The sequence below is a fragment of the Rhincodon typus genome, unplaced genomic scaffold (genome assembly GCF_021869965.1).
Source record: "Rhincodon typus isolate 14 unplaced genomic scaffold, sRhiTyp1.1 hic_rhity00000567, whole genome shotgun sequence".
In the NCBI taxonomy this organism is placed as follows: domain Eukaryota; kingdom Metazoa; phylum Chordata; class Chondrichthyes; order Orectolobiformes; family Rhincodontidae; genus Rhincodon; species Rhincodon typus.
In genome coordinates, this window is record NW_025966205.1 from 8,885 (window position 1) to 28,292 (window position 19,408).

Consider the following 19,408-nt stretch of genomic DNA (forward strand, 5'->3'; position numbering starts at 1 on the left):
AACGTTGTGGGTCAATGATTTCTCTCCACAGATGCTACCAGACCTGCTGTGGCTTTTCCAGCAAATTCTGCTTGTGTTTCATCGAGATCAGAGTCACACCCAGACTAGAGTCAAATTCTACAGCTTCTGCCACACTCTGCTACGTGACACAGTCAAGAAAAAGAAAAGTGTTTTTTTATTAAATGTACAGCAGGAAAGCTCCAGACAGTAAATAAAACAGCAAAATCTAGCCAGTGACCAAATCTCTCCATTTCATTCCCCTCCCATAAAATAAACCCCATCCCCTACATCGGTGCCAAAGTCCGGTCCTTGGGTCAACGAGTCTCATTTCGTTATCGTGTTTCTGTAAGAGAAAGCAAAGCGTCAGAATCTCAGCAAACACCCCATCCCCACATAATACGCAGCCGCAGACCATACAGCCCCTCACCACTGATACTCAGCTTCAACTTCATTTCCTCAATCCCCCCAAGAGACCAAAGACCTAATCCCAGCCTTAAATGTATTCAATGAAGAAGCATTCATTCAGAGACCTGGGGGTGAGGGAGATATTTACCTCGTCTCAGTCCTCAATGATACCCCACGCCCCATGTTTAAATAACACCACCCCCTCCCCCCCCCCAAACCGGGGAAACAATCTCTCAGTTTCTACCCCTGTCCAAGGCCCTTCAGAATCCTGTCTGCCTCAACACGACCACCTCCTGTTCTCCTAAACTTCAGAATATCTAGGCAACTGGGGAGGTGATGGCCTAGTGGTATTAATTGCTGGACTGTTAATCCAGAGACCCAGCTAATGTTCTGGGGATCTGGCTTCAAATCTTGCCATGGCAATATGGTGGAATTTGAATTCAGAATCAAATAATAACCGTGAATCCATTGCCGATTGTCAGAAAATCCCATCCGGTTCACTAATGCCCTTTAGGGAAGGAAACTGCCATCCTTACCTGGTCTGGGCCTACATGTGACTTCAGACCCACAGAAATGTGGTTGACTCTTAGCTGCCCTCTGGGCAATTAGGGACAGGGCAATAAATGCTGGCCTAGCCAGTGGCACCCACATCCCATTAACGAATTTTAAAAAATTGACTCAGCCTCCCCCAGGGACCAGTTGAGTAAACACTCCAATGCCCCTGTATCCTTCCTTAAAATAGAATTATTTCAGAATCAGAACAATCACAGCAATAGCCCTCCGTTGCCCCAGGCCTGGCTCACGTACACATTCATGCTCTTGCCACTCCCGCTGAGGACAATGTAAGGTGTTTTCTGTGCTTTCTGCTTCTCCTGCAGGAGGGCCACGGTTCCCAACGGCGTATCGCTCGAACTCATTTTTCTCAGCAGCTGAAACAAGCACAACACAAGAGGTGAACACAAGGCAAAGACACACGGGCAGGCAGGTTCCACTGGGCCTTTTGCGGCACAAGGAAAGGTCCTTTGGCCCGTCATCCACTTATCTGTCCATTCTAACCCCATTCCCCATCATTTGCTGTGGTGCTTCAAAAGCTCACCTAAGTATTAAATGCCTTGAGGGTTCATGCCTCTACCACCTCTTCAGGCAGCGAGGTCCAGATCTCCACCACCCTCTGTGTGAAACACACTTCTTCAAAGCCTCCTGCTCCTTACCTTAAAGCCATGTCCCTGCTCACTGATCCCTCTACTAAAGGGGAAATGTTTCTCCCCATTTACCTGTATTTATCACCCTCATAACTTTGGGACCTCACTCAGCTTTCTCTTTAAAGGAGAAGGACTCAAGCCTATGCAGTCTCACTCCATAGCTGAAATGCTCCAGCCCAGGTAACATCCTGGTGGATCACCTCCTAGCCCTCTGCTGTGCGATCCCGTCCCCTGAAAAGGAGCAGGGCTGGTGGGAGGAATCACTGATTGGTGATGCTCAGTCATACAAGCATACTCCCTACCCCAAAAAAAAAAAGGTATCTGACAGGATCAGCAGTGATGTGCGCAGCTTGGGTCCAAACAGTGAAGGACGGGCACTCGGTGAGAGGGGAGGGGCAGGGAGAGACTTTCAAACTCACATGCTCCTCTTCCAGTTTCTTCATGCGTTTTTCTGTCTTCATTTTGCCCGACCCTTTTCCGTGGAACCGGTGGGACAATTGTCTGAACGCCTGTTTTTAGACAAAATGTTTTTAAACTCCAAGGTGCACACGGAAACAGTGTCTACATTTCCACCACCAGCCCACCTCCAACCCCCCAACAAACCATCCACCAAATAATGTAACACCTCTAAGGTTCTGGAGTAGATTTGTAGCTTGGATTGTGAATGTTGTGGTTGGTTGGCTGGATGACCTCACTTCTGGTTTTCCTTCCCAGTGGAGGATACATGGGGTCAAGCTCTATGTGTCTCTGCAGAGACAGGCACGGGAGTTCCTAGAAGCCTGGTACTCCACAAAGAAAGCCAACAAACACATCGAGCTCAACCCCATATACACTCCACTGCGAAGGAAAGCCGGAAGAAGTGAGGTAATCCAGCTCAACGGACTCCACAGTTTAAAAACCAGGCCGGAAAACACAACAGCGCTTTATCAGAGGCTGCACTGATGATGTTACCCAGCAGGGTAATGAAACGTCTGCAGAAAACCAACGAACCAGCTCAGCGAGCCAACCAACCACAATGTAACACCTCCCTACCATCCCAGTCCAAGCAGCTCCATTTGCTCAGCCTCTCCTTCAGCAGTTACTCCCTTCACCACTAACATACAGCAACAGCAGTGTGTACCATCGACAAGAAGCACTGCAGCAATTCAAAAGCTCCTCTGGCAGCACCCACCAGAAGAACAAGGGCAGCAGATACATAGGAACACCACCCCCTGCAACTGATACAGAAATAGCCATTTCATCAGTGCCACTGGATCAAAATCCTGGAGCTCCCCAACAGTGGGGGTGTGGATAAGAAGGCGTTTAGCATGCTTGCCTTCATTACTCACTCCTTCGAGTAAAAGGAGTTGCAATGTTGCGTTGAGGTTTGTACAGGACGTTGGTGAGGCCTTTTCTGGAGTACTGTGCACAGTTCTGGTCTCCCTGTTATAGGGAGGGTATGGAGAGGGCTCAGAAAAGATTTACCAGGATGTTGCTGGGAATGGACAGCGAGATATAAAACAAACCAGGACTTCTTTCACTGGGGAACGTAGGAGGTTGAGGGGTGACCTTATAGAGGTTTACATAACCATGATATTTGCTGGGGGCAGCACTGGCAGGAACGGGTTACATTACTTTACACCAACAGAAGAAGGATGAGGTGTAATTGCTGAAGGCTCAAAAATCGACAAAACTCTGAGAGGGAGCTTAATAAAACCAGGGTTTATGTCAAAGCCAGGCGTGTGTTTCTACAGAGACTTACTACCACCTCAGGACGTTCCAACTGAGGAAGTACTTTCGAAGTGTAGTTAGCGGGGCAGTGGATTTGCACGCGTGCGCACACACACACACACACACACACACAAACAGCAAGGAGAATGTGCAGACAATTTATATTCAGTGATGCAACTACGGCCAGGGGATTTTAATTGGGGGTGGTCATGAATTTAGACAGTATTGCGCTCTCCGTGCTGACAGTGGCCTGGAGTGGGTTGTGGGACCACGACATCCACCCTACCTCTTTCGGGGTCAGTCTCCTTCCAGATTCATCCACGTAATCTATCTTCACATCAGGCCGGTAAGCTTCCTTCTCCTTAAACTCCTGCGTGAAGCCGCGATATTCCTCTCTCCGACTATACTTGTCATCTATCAACCTGGATCATTGCAGCACAATCAAACACACTAACTGGTTCGGTCTGACCACAAGAATGTACAGGTTGAAAGTAAACAATGGCGTCAGCCCAAAATATTTAGAATTAACCATGTAGCACACAGGAGGCGGTGATGGGGTTGTTCGCAAGGGGTAAGACGAATACAATCCTGGATTTCTCCTTACCACGCAATACAACAGCAGGTCAAATGGGAACACTGCAGTGAGTAACTCACCTCCTGACTCTCCAGAGCCTGTCCACTGTCTATAAAGGCACAAGTCAAAAGGTGCAATGGAATATTTGTTCCACTTGCCCCTGGATGAGGGCAGCTCCAACACCACTCAAGAAGCTCGACACTATCCAGGACAAAGCAGCCCACTTGATTGACACCCCATCCATCAATGCTAACATTTACTCCCTCCACCACCGACGCTCAATCACAGCAGTGTGTACTGTCTACAAGATGCACTGCAGAAATTCACCCAGGCTCCTTACACAACGCCATCCAAAATGGGGACCATTACCACCCAGAAGGTCAAGGGCAGCAGATACATGGGGACACCCATTACCTGAAAGCTCCCCTCCAAGTCACCACCCTGACTTGTTGTTGCTTCGTTAGGTCTAAATCCTGGATTGCCAGGAACTGCACTATGGGTGTCCACATAACTCCAAGGTCGACAGCAGTGCAAGGCTGCGGCTCACGACCACCTTCTCAATTAGGGAACGGCAATAAACGCTGGGCCCAGCCAGCCATGTTTTTTAAGGTTTGGGCCTGTCTCACCCTGTTCCATGCCACCACCCCATCAACCAGCTGCTTACATCTTGTCCTCGATGGCATAAACTGTTGATGGGAGAGTCTTCACTGAGGAACGGACTCGGGCGACTTTCTGCATTGTGGTGTCGAGGAGACCTGAAACAGGAAGGAGCAAGAGTTATGGAGGGTTCCTTGCTTATATTTTTTGTTTGAGGTGCGGGGGCATGGGGGAGGAGAGATCCTCCTTAACCCACACACCCTGCCGCTGCAATCTCCCTGCCTCCTCCAAACCTTCTGTCCTGAACGTCCCGTAACTTCACTCCCAGCACAGTCAGCTTTTCGGTTCTGAGACCCGCCAGTGCCCCCTCAGCCTGCTATTTGCCTGCCCTGCCACAACCTGCACCACCAGGACAGGGGAGGGGGCAAAGGGCAGGGGAGACTCCAACATTGCCAGGCTGGCAAGCCCCTGGCAGAAATGGGAGGGTGAAGCCCAACAGGTTCCCCGGTTTCCCAGCATCGTGTGGCACAGGAGACCATTCGGCCCTTCGGGTCTGTGACGGTCATTCTCCAGTCATTCCAGTCTCATCGACCCTGCAGATAATCTCCCCTTCCCGCATGAACTGAGTTTCCCCCCACCCAACCAACTTTCTGCTGCCCTTTCAGGCAGAGCATTCCACATCACAACATCTCCGTGGGTTCAACATTCTCATCTCCCCTTCTTCATCTGGTAATCTGCGTCCCTCTGGCGCCAGACCCTTTTGCCATTGCAAACAGTTTCTCCCCGAGTGAATTGTTACAAACGCTTCCCCGATTCTGGAAAGCTCAATTCGATCTCCCCCTTAACCTTCCCTGCTCCGTGGAGAACGATCCCGCCTTCTCCATGGCTACTGAAGGCCCTGGGGTTGGGGATGTAGCAGGCCAGCACGACAGAAAGGAGTGTGATCTCCTCAGACCAACATGCGGAGAAGGGGCTAGAGGGATTCCCTGGTCGATGCACCTGCCTTTGTTCCTGCAGAGATGCAGAGCAGCTGCTAGCCCGCAGTTCACAATGGGCTCCTCATCCAGGATCGTGGTGGACGTGGCTAAGAACTGAGAAAGAGAGAGAGAGAGGCGAGAGGTGAGAGATGATGCATTTTGGGACAACTAACAAAATAGGGGAGCAGTGAGTAATACAGCACAGAAACAAACCCTTTGGTCCAACCCGTCCATGCTGACCAGATATCCTAAACTAATCTAGTGTCATTTGCCAGCATTTGGCCCATATCCCTCTAAACCCTTCCTATTCATGTACCCATCCAGATGCCTTTTAAATGTTGTAATTGTACCAGCCTCCACCACTTCCTCTGCCAGCTCATTCCATACACGCACCACCCTCTGTGAAAAAGTTGCCCCTTCGGTCCCTTTTAAATCTTTCCCCTCTCGCCTCAAACCTAGCTCTCCAGTCTTGGACTCCCTGACCCTGGGGAGAACGACCTTGACAATGCACCTATCCATGCCCCTCATGATTTTATAAACCTCTATAAGGTCACCCCTCAGCCTCTGACGCTCCAGGGAAAATAGCTCCAGCCTATTCCCCATCGCTCAAACCCTCCAATCCAGCAACATCATTGTAAATCTTTTCTGAACCCTCTCAAATTTAACAACATCTTTCCTATAGCAGGGAGATCAGATTGAACGCAGTATTCCAAAAGTGGCCTAACCAACGTCCTGTACAGCTGCAACATCACCTCCCAACTCCCATACTCAACGCTCCAGCAGAGGCTGTGCAGAGACAGGGGGATGAACAGACCGCAAAGCCAGCCTTTCAGGCGCCCCTTGATATGGGATTGATTCAGCCATCATTTGCCTTACCTCCGGCTGCTTCTTCTCCTCGTCCAAATTCACCGTACTCCAGCCCACTGTTTCGTCTCGGTCCATCTCTATCTCGTCATCCGACAACTCCTTATTCTCCACTTCAAAATCCTGTACAGGGAAAGTGACGGAGACACAGCAATGCTAGCATTAGTTAGACACACTCCTCCTTGTCTCTGTTCCTTCTCTTTTAAAATGCTAATAAAGCTGCCTCTACACTGTTCCCCATCAAACACTCCCAGGACAGGGGCAGCGTGGGGTTAGATACAGCGTAAAGCTCTCTCTACACTGTTCCCCATCAAACACTCCCAGGACAGGGACAGCACACGGTTAGATACAGCGTAAAACTTCCTCTACACTGTTCCCCATCAAACACTCCCAGGACAGGGACAGTATGCGGTTAGATACAGAGTAAAGCTCCCTCTAAATTGTTCACACTCACCAGTAGCTCCTCCTGTTCCTCCCGGTTGCCAGCCAGCCCGTAGGTTGGGATTTCTCCGAGGGTCCGGCAGAATTCCGACGTGGCGTTGAAGACTATCAGCCCCTTTCTTTCCAACTCATCCGCGTCCTCGTCCTTCCGTTCGGATTTCAGCTTCTTTGCGATGTCAACAACCTGGCGGAGAAGGGATTGGTTTTATTTTAAGTTAGTGGGGACGACCTCCCAAGTCCCCTCTGCTGCGACACAACACGCGGAAACACTGTTCCAAACTCAGTCCCTTATTCTTAGGCTGTGACCCCCTAGTTCCGGACTTCCCCAACATCGGGAACATTCTTCCCGCATCCAGCCTATCCAGTCCCATCAGGAATTTATATGTTTCTATCGGATCCCCCCATCTCATTCCAGCAAATACCAGCCCAGTCGATCCAGCCTTGCCTTGTATGTCAGTCCTGCCATCCCGGGAATCAGTCTGGTGAACCTTTGCTGGACTCCCTCACGAGCAAGAATGTCCTTCCTCAGACTAGGAGACCAAAACTGCACACAATACTCAAGGTGTAGCCTCACCGAGGCCCTGCACAACTGCAGCAAGACACCCGTACTCCGATACTCAAACCCTCTCGCTAGGAAGGCCAGCGTGCCATTAGCTTTCCTCACTGCCTGCTGCACCCGCATGCCAACCTTCAGCGACTATTCCACCATGACATCCAGGTCACACTGCACCTCACCCTGCCCCAGACAGCACTGCAGGAAGGCTAACTGAACATTGTTAAGACAGAAGTAGGTCAAGAATCAAACAAGGGAATCAGAGGTTAAACCAATGCAGGAGAAAAGGCAGCAATGTGGAGTTGACCAGATGATGGAGGTGCAGAATTAGACCATCTAGCTCGAGTCTGCTCCACCGTCTATCATGGTTGACCATTTTTCTCAATTTTTCTCCATTCTCCTGCCTTCGCCCCTTAACCCTTGATTGCCCTTACCAATCTATCTCTGTCTTTAATACAATGAAAGACGGCCTCAATAGCCCTCGGAGGCAATGAGTTCCACAGATTCACTGCCCTCTGGCTGAGGAAATTCCTCCTTAACTCAGTTTTAAAGCGTCATCCCTTCATTCTGAGAATGTGCCCTCCTACTACAGTCATCGAGTCACAGATGTACAGCACAGAAAACAGACCCTTTGGTCCATCCCGTCCATGCTGACCAGATACCCTAAATTAATCTAGTCCCATCTGCCAGCATTTCCCTCTAAACCCTTCCTAGTCATGTACCCATCCAGATACCTTTTAAATGTTGTAATTATACCAGCCTCCACCACTTCCTCTGGCAGCTAGTTCCATACACGGACCACCCTCTGCGTGAAAAAGGTGCCCCTCAGGTCCCTTTTAAATCTTTCCCCTCTCACCTTAAACCTATGCCCCTCTAGTTCTGGACTCCCCCTATTTGGGGAAAGGCCTTGGCTGTTCATCCTACCCATGCCCCTCATGATTTTATAAACCTCTATAAGGTCACCCTCAGCCTCCAACACTTCGGGAACATTCTCTCCCTCGAGCTGAAACACTCCTACCCCAGCCACCCCCATCCTTGTAAATCTTTTTGGAACACTTTCAAGTTTTACAACATCTTTCCTACAGCAGGGAGACCAGAACTGAACACAGTATTCCAAAATGGCCTCAAAATATCTTCTCCATGTCCATCCTATCTGGACCTCTCTGTATTCTATAGGTTGTAACGAGATCATCCCTTCATCCTTCTAAACTCCATCGAGTAGAGACCCAGAGTCCTCAACCACTCCTCATATGACAAGCCCTTCCTCCCAGGATCTTGTAATTCTCCTGTGGATGCCCTCCAACACCAGCACATCCATCCTTAGGTACCATAATCAGAATAACCCTGATCCTACTGAGTGGTGGAGCAGGGCTGAGGGGCCGACTGGCCCAGCCCTAGATTGCACGTGTGAAAGCCACTATGCCAGTGGACGGTGATCCTGAGCCAGTTCAGTCATGGGCATAAACCTGCTTGGGAGGAAAGGGAACTCCAACTGGTCTTACAAGGTACAAGTCCCCAGGGGGTTGCTCTGGTACAGGAGCAACCTGGGAGATCCCAGAACGTTTTCCTCCGAGCTGGAAATGGCAGACCTCCCCCCTGACAGCAATGGGTCCTGCCTCACCTTATCGGATGCCTGCTTGTGCATTTGTCGCAGCCGCCGTTGTTTCTCCAGCTGTTTCTGTAGCTCCATCTCAGCCTCGTCCTCCTCGATGGCCACTGGGGTGTCAGGGGCTCGGGCTTCATCTGAGGGTGACAACACACCGTGCAGGCAGGTCACATCAGGTAGCAATCCCAACCCACAACACCCCCTGCCCAACCTGAAGGAATACTACACTACACTACACTACACTACAATACAAATGCTACTGCTCCAATAATCCAGCGCCATGCTTTCGGAGGGCCAGCGCCGAGGGAGCGTGGTGCCAGGCCGGTGGGCCGGAACCGAGAGAGCAGCGTGCCAGGCCAGAGGGCTGGTATTGAGGGAGCAGGGTACCAGGCCAGAGGGCCCTTGGTGAGTGCTGCACAGTAGAAAGGTCAGTGTTGAGGGGGTGCCGCACAATTGGAGGGTCAATGATCCCCATGAACTGGGATTTGTAATGAGGCGAGAATATATTTTTAAAAAAAAAGATCAGTGTCATATGAAACACACCCTTTGGTCCAACTTGTCCATGCTGATCAGACATCCCATCTGACCTAGTCCCATTCGCCAGCATTTAGCCCATATCCCTCTAAACCCTTCCTATTCACGTACCCGTCCAGATGTCTTTTAAACGTTGTCATTGTACCAGCCTCCACCACTTCCTCTGGCAGCACGTTCCATACACGCACCACCCTCTGCGTGAAAATGATGCCCCTCAGGTCACTTTTAAACCTTTCCCCACTCACCGTAAACCTACGCCCTCTACTTTCAGACTCCCCTACCCTAGCGTTGTCAGAATCGGGAGGCAGATATGGGTCAGCGACGAGAGCGAAGGCGGGGAAACGGCAGTGTGGGAGAACGTGGGCACATTTCAGACACTCAGTGAGGAAAATGGAGGAGGCAAGCCCGGAGGGGACAGAGTGCTTGCCTACGGGGGGGGGGGGGGGGGGGTGGGGGGGGGGGGGGGGGGGGGGGCTGCGGTGGTGGTTGGTGGAGAGAGATGCTGTGGGGGTGGATTGCAGGGACAAAAACAATGAGGGTTTACAGAGTGAAAACTGCATTGACGTTGGTCTCCCCGGTTGGACATACCGTCACTGATATCCATGTTTTCCACACGCATGTCGTCAGACACGGATTGTACCTCTGGGGCTGCCGCCGCCTCTGCTTGCTCTGTGTCGCCTTCTGCCTCTGCCTCTGCCTCGCTGTTGAATTTCCAGCCTCGGCCACGTTCCCTGTAAAAGACGACACATCAGAGGAAATACCTCACACAGTTCCCCCGGTGGCCGGGGGACTTAGCATATTTCCGTTCGCCTTAGAATTGGCAACTGATGGGAGCTGGTGCTGCACTGGTAATAATTGCTGGATAAGTTATCCCGAGGCTAATTCTCAGGGATGTGGGTTCAAATCCTAGCAGCTAGTGGAACTTAAACTAAATTAATAAAAGCACGTTTCAGCGATGGGGACTATGATTGTTGTAAAACCCCATCTGGCCCTTTAGGGAAGAAACTCTTTCAGCAGGTGACGGCCTATTGGTATTATCACTGGACTGTTAACCCAGAGACCCAGGTGACCCGGGTTCAAATCCCGCCCACGGCAGATGGTGGAATTTGAATTCAAAGCTGGAATTAAGAGTCTAATGATGACCTTGACTCCATTGTCAGGAAAAACCCATCTCATTCACTAATGCCTTTTGGGGAAGGAAACTGCCATCCTTACCTGGTCTGGCCTACATGCCACTACAGCCACGGGGAAGTGGTTGACTCTTAACTGCCCTCTGGGCAATTAGGGATGGGCACTAAATGCTGGGCCCAGCCAGCAATGCCATCATCTTGTGAATGAATCTAAAATAAAACCAGTCTAGCCTACAGAACCACTGCAATGTGGTTGAATCTTTTAAGTGCCCCCTGAAATAGCCAAGTGAGTCACTCTGCTCGGGGAGCAGTCAGGGATGGCAGTAAACGCCTACAATTGCATGAGAAACGGACTCCAGAGAGTGGAACAGCAGCCGGTGACCGAGAGGCTTTGAGCTGCAACTCACCTGGACCCGTAATCGGCAACTGTGCTCTCGTGCCCCTGGGCAAGGAGGTCGTCGGCTTTCAGCATCATTTCCTTCTTCCGAATTTTCTTCACTCTCCTTTTGGTTTTCTTGAACGTAACCTGTGAGAAAGAGAGAGAGAGAGAGAAAAAACGGAGAGAAAGATTGCACCATCTATTCCCCTCCACCATTGCAATGCGTCAGCGGGTGCCGGACCCAGCCCCTCTCCCTGCCTCACCATCTCCTCCTCGGTGTAGAATTCTGAAGCCAACTTCAGCTGCGGCATGTCGAGGGTTTGCGCCTGGTTGCGTAGGGTCTCGCGGATCTGCTGCAGTTCCCGCTCCCATGATCCGTCGGCGGTCCCCCCAGCCTCCAGCTTAAAGGATTTCTTCTTCTCCCCGTCGATCTCCTCGTCATACTTCGACAGGATGGACTTTCCTTTAAACTTGAAGCAAAACAGTGGGGGGGAAGAACTAAATTTAAAAACAGAACCAAAATCGACCCACGCTTGCCTGTCCGTTCCCCGGGTCCACACCGCCTTTGTCGCCAAACCACATACCCTCCCACCCCCAAATCAGTGGCACGGTCCGGAATAAGCTAGGAGAGGCGTGCGCTGGAACGTACCACTGCCATGTCGTCGACGCTCTCCTCCTCCTCGTAGGGCTTGTAGTCGGGCTTCTTCTTCTTGTGCTCCACGTTCTTGTCAGCTCGCTCTTTATCCAGGATGTTGACGTTGACCAGGACGTCATCCTCCTCGTCCAGGACTCCTGAGTGGAAAGCGGCGGTGGACAGAAAGGTGCGAGAAATGGGTCACGTTGCAAGTCGGAGGCCCCCTGTTCCCATCTCTCTTAGTGGGGAGGGGGGCCTTCTTCCGCCCTGACATCCCATCTCTCCTCGCTTGCTCTTTCGCCGTCCCCACCCGCACAGAATTTCGTAAACCATCCTCCACAAATCCCTCCTCTTTTGAAGCCGCCACACAATCTCCCTCTCCCACTGTCTGACCGAACCACCAAAAACTGAAGTTACCCGCTCACCCCTCTCTCTACATTCTTCCGATTGTCATCTTTGAAATATTCCCGCTCCAAGGATATACCTTTTCAAAAGGTCACACCTGAAAAACCCACTGAAAGCTGCAGGCTAATCGTCAGCAGGAGGCCATTTAGCCCCTCAGGCCCGTTCCTGCCATTCTGTTACATCCTGGCTGACATGGACCGTAACTCTGGCGAACGGCTTACCCTGTGAAAATCTCACTTTGAATCCTTCCGATAGCGACTCGGGGGTTCAGAGAGACAGATTCTCAAGCGCCTGCGTGCAAAGGCGCACATCCTGACATCACCCACGCTGACCGAGCTAGTTTAATGCCAAAACTATTACCCAGAGGTGGCGCCTTACCTTTGTCCTTCAGGGTCAGCACGACCGACTCTCCTTCCGTGAAGGCTTCTATATCATGCTGGACGGTCAGTCCTTTCAGGTCCCGGGACGTGTAGGCGGACTTGAAAACAATAAAAAGGAGAGGTGAGGAAGTAAGCAGTTAATATGATGGAACCACGTCCTCCCTCCTGGAGGTTTGAACCCCGACTGCTCCACTGTCGAAGAGCATACCTGTTATTTTTCTATTTACTCATGGCATGTGAGCCCAGCATTTATTGCTCGTTAAGGCATGGCTATGGGTCTGGAGTCACATGTCGGCCAGGTTTCCTTCCCTAAATGAAGGTGAGTGAACCAGATGGGTTTTTCCTGACAACCGACAACCGACAACAGTCAACCTTGAGCTCAAACTCCACCATCTGCCTTGGCGGGATCTGAACCCAGGTCCTCACCTGACTCTCTGTATTAACAGTCTAGTGACAATACCACTAGGCCATCACCTTCCCCTTTCAAGAGCAACTCTTTTCACCTGCTATTAGCTCAGGCCCATCTACACACTCTGGCTTTTCTTTCTAATCAGAAATAAGTGTCCCTCATCGCACTGACTCCACAACTGTTCCGAAATCAGATTGGACCCGAAACATTAACTCTTTCTCTCTCTATAGGTGCTGCCAGACCTTTCCTCGTTTGTTTTGGATTTTCAACAACTTCCCCCCCTCACTGTCTTTTGCTTTCACTTACATGATCATACAGAGGCTTGGGGAGACTGCAGCTGGAACGCCGAGAGCAGTTTTTTGGTCTCCTTACTCAAAGAAAGATGTATTCGCCACAGAGAAAGTGTATCACCAAACTAGACTCCTGGCTTGGAGGGACGGTTCTCTCAGGAGAGAGAGATGAAGCAGACACGGACAATATTCTCTGGGAGGTTGAGGAGAATGGAGGGTGGTCCCATTCAAATATTTGACATTCTTACAGAGCTCGACTGGTGGAGGCAGGAGGGACGTTTACTTCGCTGGGGCTGAAGCAAGGTATAGAAGCAGAGGACACTGACTCAGAATTGGAGACAGGCCAATCAGACTCAAGATGAGGGGACAGGGAATTTCTTCACTGAGAGTGGGGAATCTCGGGCATTCTCTGTCCCAGAAGACAAATGGAGGCTCAGCCAGTGACGCTTCGCATCTGAAATTCCGTGCACAATTTGGTTTTGTCGTTGAAGGATGGATGTAAACGTGTTGGAAGTTCAGATATCTTGAAATGGGTGGGTTGCCCAGTGAGAAATGGTTGGACTGTTTAGAATACCAGGTGACATGACTGAAACACACGAGATCCTGACAGGTCTTGGCCAGGTGCAAGCAGAGAGGGCGTCTCCTCTTCCAGAAGATGTCACCAAATCAGGGGTCACACAGTTAAAACAGCCAAGGAGAATTTCTGTCTCTCTCTCTCTCTCTCTCTCTCGTGGAGAGTCGAGTCTCTTTGGAAATCTCTGCCTCAAGAGGCAGCAGAAGCAGAAATCCTTGAACAATTAAGGCAGAGGGGCATAGATTCTTGACAGATGAGGCAGGGGTCTGAAAGATTTATTGGGGGTAGGCAGGAACATGCAGAATCAAATCAGTCATGACCTTACTGAATGGCAGAGCAGGGAGAGGGGCTGAGCATTCCTATGTTTACAGGATAGACTTGCAGATCTTAAAACCGTCAAGCGGTTTGGAGGCAGTGTGGGAAAACAGTGTCGGAGTAGATTAATCACGATGTCTATGAACGGCAGAGAGGATTCAAGAGGCTATGACTTGTCTCCAATATCCAAAATTACAAAAAAGGAATAAGCACAGGCCCTTTGAACCTGCTCTGTCATTCAGTAAAATCACAGCTGATCTGATTTTAATCTCAACTCCACATTCCTGCAGATCCCAATAATCTTTCATCCCTTTGCTTATCAGGAACTATCTACCTCTGCCTTAAAAAATATTTAAAGATTGTGCACTCGCTGCTTTTTGAGGAAGGGAATTCCAAAGATACTGGACCCTCAGAAATGAATATTTCCTCATCTGGTTTAAATAAGTACTCCCCCCACCCCCCCATTATTTTTTAACCAACGATCTTTTATTTCTCAATTCTCCCACAAGAGGAATCATCCTTTTCACATCCACACTGTCAAGTCCCATCAGCATCTTCTATGTTTCAATTAAGTCACCTTGGATACTTGTAAACTCCAGAGGATACAGGCCCAGCCTCCCTCATCAGGCAACCTTTTCATTCCAGATATCAGTCTAGTAAACCTTCTCTGAACTGCACGCAGTGCATTAATGTTCTCCCCAAGTACAGTGACCAGTACTGTACACAGTCCTCCAAATGCGGTCTCACCAACGCCTTCTACAACCGAAGCATAACCTTTATACTCTCGCATTCAATTTCCCTACACCAAGGTGATTGGTACAAACAATACAAGGACATCCTAAAACAGAAAGAGCCTGATAAACCGACAGTGCGGAAGGAAACCATTCAGCCCACCGAACCACCAGAGAATTCCACGCAGACCCAGTCCCACTATCTCTATAACCCTGCATTTACCACGGCCAATCCACCCTAACCTGCACATCTTTGGATTGTGTGGGAGGAAACCGGAGCACCCAGAGGAAATCCACGCAGACACGGGAAGAATGTGCAAACTCCACACAAACAGTCACCCGAGGGTGGAATTGAACCCAGGTCCCTGGCGCTGTGAGGTAGCAGTGCTAATTGTGTCTACTTTGTGAATGACAGTTGGGGTGGCACGGTGGCTCAGTGGTTAGCACTGTTGCCTCACAGCGCTAGGGACCTGGGTTCGACTCCACCCTCGGGCGACTGTCTACGTGCAGTTTGCACATTCTCCCCGTGTCTGTGTGGGTTTCCTCTGGGTGCTCCGGTTTCCTCCCACAGTCTAAAGACCTGCTGGTTAGGGTGGACTGGCCATGCTAAATTGCTCAGGGTGTTCAGGGATGTGTAGGTTAGGTGGGTTATAGGGGGATGGTTCTGGGTGGGATGCTCGGAGGGTCGGTGTGGACTTATTGGGCCAAAAGGCCTGTTTCCACACTCTAGGGATTCTACGATCTATGATCTAACTACTGAGCCAGCCCACCATTTGTGTGAAACACGGCAGTGGATGAGCCCAGGTGGAAGCTGGAAGCGAGCACTGATGTTTGGACAGATGGGTTTCCAGAGGTGTCCCTCCCCAAACTGGCGATAACAGGCTCGCCAGAGGTTACAAAGCTGAAGACATTCCCTTGAGCACCCACCATGGTGACATGAAATGGTCAGAACTTGAGAATCACTGACCTGGAGGGACCAGGGGAGGCAAAGTCACTGTCATATGGGTGCGCTGAAATAACCAAGATACAAGCATTAGAGTCTGGCGTGAGAGGACAGTAAATAAGGGAGACCAGGAGCTGTGTGACTACGTTATAGAGTTATAGAGCTGTACAGCATGGAAACAGACCCTTCAGTCCAACTCATCCATGCTGACCAGATATCCTAAATTAATCTAGTCCCATTTGCTAGCATTTCCCTCTAAACCCTTCTTATCCACGTACCAATCCAGATGCCTTTTAAATGTTGTAATGGTACCAGCCTCCACCACTTCCTCTGGCAGCTCGTTCCATACACGCACCACCCTCTGCGTGAAAAAGGTGCCCCTCGGGTCCCTTTTAAATCTTTACCCTCTCACCTTAAACCCATGCCCCTCTGGTTTCGGACTCCCCGAAAACACACAGGCCCACATTCACATCAGTCCGGAGAACACTAGTTCAAATCCTATTGCAGACAGTTACAACTACAATCTGGGGGGGGTCACCTCAACCTGCGGCATCATCGTAAAACCCTTGCGTTCGGGAAGGTGTGCCATTCTGACAGAGCCTGTCTGGGACCGTATGTGACTCCGAATCCCTAAAACCAACACAGTCATCTCTCAACTGCTGTAACGTGCCAACCTGCCACTGTCACTTGTCACCCTCACAGGGCAATAAAGACTGGCCTTGGCACCAACTATATAGTCTTTTTTAAGATTACACCCTTTATACTGCTCGAGAATTCAGACTGAGACCGATCTTACAGACTGTGTTTGAAGGGCGGCAGCTGCGGGAGAGGAGAGCAAACTGGTGGGTTTGCATCTTGAATTAACCTCCTCAAAAATTTCAACAAAAAGACACCTGCCAAGACCAACTCCAAATACTCCATTCTGACCGGGAATTATGCAGAAACGTACAGTCCAGCTAAGGTAGCCAACTCTTCAATTTTACAGATAAACCCACTTCTACACTGTGGAATCCTTATCACACAATACAGAGCACTCCCAGGACAGGGGTTAGACACAGAGTAAAACTCTCTTTACATTGTCCCCCATCAAACACTCCCAAAACAGGGACAGCACGGGGTTAGATACAGAGTAAAGCTCTCTCAATGCTGTCCCTCCAACAAACACTACCAGGACAGGGACAGCATGGGCTTAGATACAGAGTAAAGCTTCCTCTACACTGTCCCCCCATCAAACACTCCCAGGACAGGGACAGCACAGGGTTAGATACAGAGTAAAGCTCTCGCTACGCTGTCGCCCCATCAAACACTCCCAGGACAGGGGCAGCAACGGGGTTAGATACAGCCCCACTGCTGATTCGTTTACTCTTCACAGGCACAACCACCTATCACAAGCTACAGCAACCGCTCGCTCTCAACATGGATCCCAACTCCAGCCCAAATTATGACGTACAGAGACGTTGTACAGACTGGTACCTCCTGCACCCCCACGACGGGTATCCCACACGTTCAACTGATACTCACTACAACCCTCTGTTTATTTAAAAACCTGGGCTCATCCAAACAATGTGGGTCAGAAGCCCTGAGCCAACACCATGCAGATCCTCCCCCTAAATCACCCCTCACCTGTTTCTTGGTCTGCAGTTCCTCCTCGACGAGGTCACTGACGCCAAACTCTTCATCCATTTCTTCAAGCAGCTTCGCCTGCGTGTGATTCGTAAAGTTAATCGGACGGTCTTTGGCACGGTAAGTAATCCGGCTCTATCCCAGTGAGGCTCCTTTCACATCTGCACTCTCGCCCACTCGTGCAGAAGGTCTAAATTCCCCCCACTGTCTCCTGTGGGGATTCAGCAGGAGAGCAGAGCCCCCCAGGGAGGGAGACAGTGGCGGTAATAACAATCATAATATTCTGGGGACCATCAAACCTCATCTGCTGCATGACACAGGCTGTGCCCGATACTGCAGGAGCTGGGGTGTAGCGTATACCCAGTGGTGAAATTTCCATGCCATGTTGACAAGTTTCTGCGAACCTTGATGTTGGTTTTGGGCCCCAAAGACTGGGACACATCGGTGCAGCACGGAGTGCTGTGCGAGCCCCCCCAACCTCGGCTTACCCTCTTCTCGGCCATCTCCTTCTCCCTCTGCAGTTTCCTGCTCTTCTCCACCCAAGCCATGGCATCGTCAAGCCAAGCGTCATCGTCGCCGAGAGACTTCACTTTCCTGCGCCAGAGAGGGGATGTCAAAACGTGCAAATCGGGCGATCTCCTCTCGTTACCCACGCCAAGGGGGCCTGGCCATTTCTCACGCCCCCGAAGCAGGTGGTGTCAAGCTGCCCTTCCTGGGTCACCGTTGTCGTGTGTGTGTGCGTGTGTGTGCGCATTGGGGGGGGTTGCAGGCAGTGGTGCCTGCTTTGCCCTGGATGGTGTCAAGCTTCTTGAGTGTTGCTGGAGTTGCAGTCACCCAGGCAAGGGCAATAAATGCTTTGCAATGCCCACGCTCCAAAATGGATAAGCATATTGCAGCACAATATCATTGACAGTTTTGTTCTTAAAATTCATTTGTGGGATGTGGGTGTTGCTGGCTGGGCCCAGCATTTATTGCCCATTCCTTGAGAAGGTGGGGGTGAGCTGCCTTCTTGAACCGCTGCAAGTCCACCTGCTGCGGGTTGACCCACAAATGCCCTCAGGGAGGGAATTCCAGGATTTTGACCTCAAACGGTGAAGGAACGGCGATATAGTTCCAAGCCAGGATGGTGAATGGCTTGGAGGGGAACGTGCAGGGGCTGGTGTCCTTCTAGATGGAAGTGGTCGTGGGTTTGGAAGGTGCTGCCTGAGGATCTTTGGTGAATTTCTGCAGTGCATCTTGTAGATGGTACACACTGCTGCTACTGAGCGTCGGTGGGGGGAGGGAGTGGCATGTCTGTGCAGGGGCTGCTTTGTCCTGGATGGTATTGTATTAGCTCAGCTAGCTGAATAGCCAACATACCATTCGGAGTGACACAGACTACAAAGGTTCGATTCCCACTCCAGCCGTGGAGGGCCTGGCACTTCCCTCCCTCGCCTTTCCTCCAGGCCATGGAAGGCAATGGAACTCAATTCGGAGAAAAGAATACCAATCTTGAGCTGATTGAGAAGGGGCAGACAAAATGCCTGGACTGAGCACAAATGCCATGCTAACTTCGCTATCACTGCTGCATCACTGTAACCACGTCAGCGAGAGACATTCCTGAAACTCACATTCAGGTATACCCCCTCCCCCTGTTTGCTCACTCTGCAATGGCCCAGCCGAGTTTCCAGTTGGGGCTGAGTGATAATAGTCGTAAAGCTCCAGGAACCTAGCCTCAAATCCCATTGCTGGGACCTATCCACAGGCATTCCATAATAGGTTGGTTCCACAGAAGCAGGCATACAGCAGTGCACCCAAAGTTTTCAGTTTTGATAAATTTCCATTAACTCTTTTTGTTTCGGTGCTCCATCAAGGGCTGTCAGATCTGGTTATTGTGCTTTATTTTTAAGAACACAAAGAGCAGCCCAGGTCCCAGGGACACAGGGTGACAAAGGTTCTCGCGGATGCCAGGTCTGACCTACCCTAGCTTCTGATTCAGGAGGCGTTTCTCCTTCAGGGCAGCAAGCTTCACCCGAATGTCTTCCTGCTGCTTCATGGCGATGGGGTTAACGGCTGGGACCACAACTGGGTCCTCATTCGTTCCGGTCTCAGCTGCAGCAAGGGGAAAAGGGAGGTGGGAGGGGGGGGGGGGG

General features: G+C 50.6%; 1 protein-coding gene across 1 annotated transcript; it reads right to left on the reverse strand.

The window, feature by feature from the left end:
- Positions 1-157: 157 nt before the first annotated feature.
- On the reverse strand, positions 158-19,361 carry LOC109925711 (spliceosome associated factor 1, recruiter of U4/U6.U5 tri-snRNP). Its single transcript, XM_020525632.2, has 17 exons — positions 19,238-19,361; positions 17,765-17,870; positions 17,277-17,354; positions 12,390-12,489; positions 11,622-11,764; positions 11,236-11,442; positions 11,001-11,119; positions 10,052-10,194; positions 8,945-9,066; positions 6,784-6,954; positions 6,342-6,452; positions 5,492-5,579; positions 4,556-4,646; positions 3,604-3,739; positions 2,027-2,116; positions 1,213-1,334; positions 158-343 (listed from the first exon to the last, which is right to left on the reverse strand). The coding sequence occupies exons 1-17, from the start codon at positions 19,309-19,311 to the stop codon at positions 325-327; spliced, it is 1,920 nt and encodes a 639-aa protein (XP_020381221.2). The 5' UTR covers positions 19,312-19,361; the 3' UTR covers positions 158-324.
- Positions 19,362-19,408: the final 47 nt, after the last annotated feature.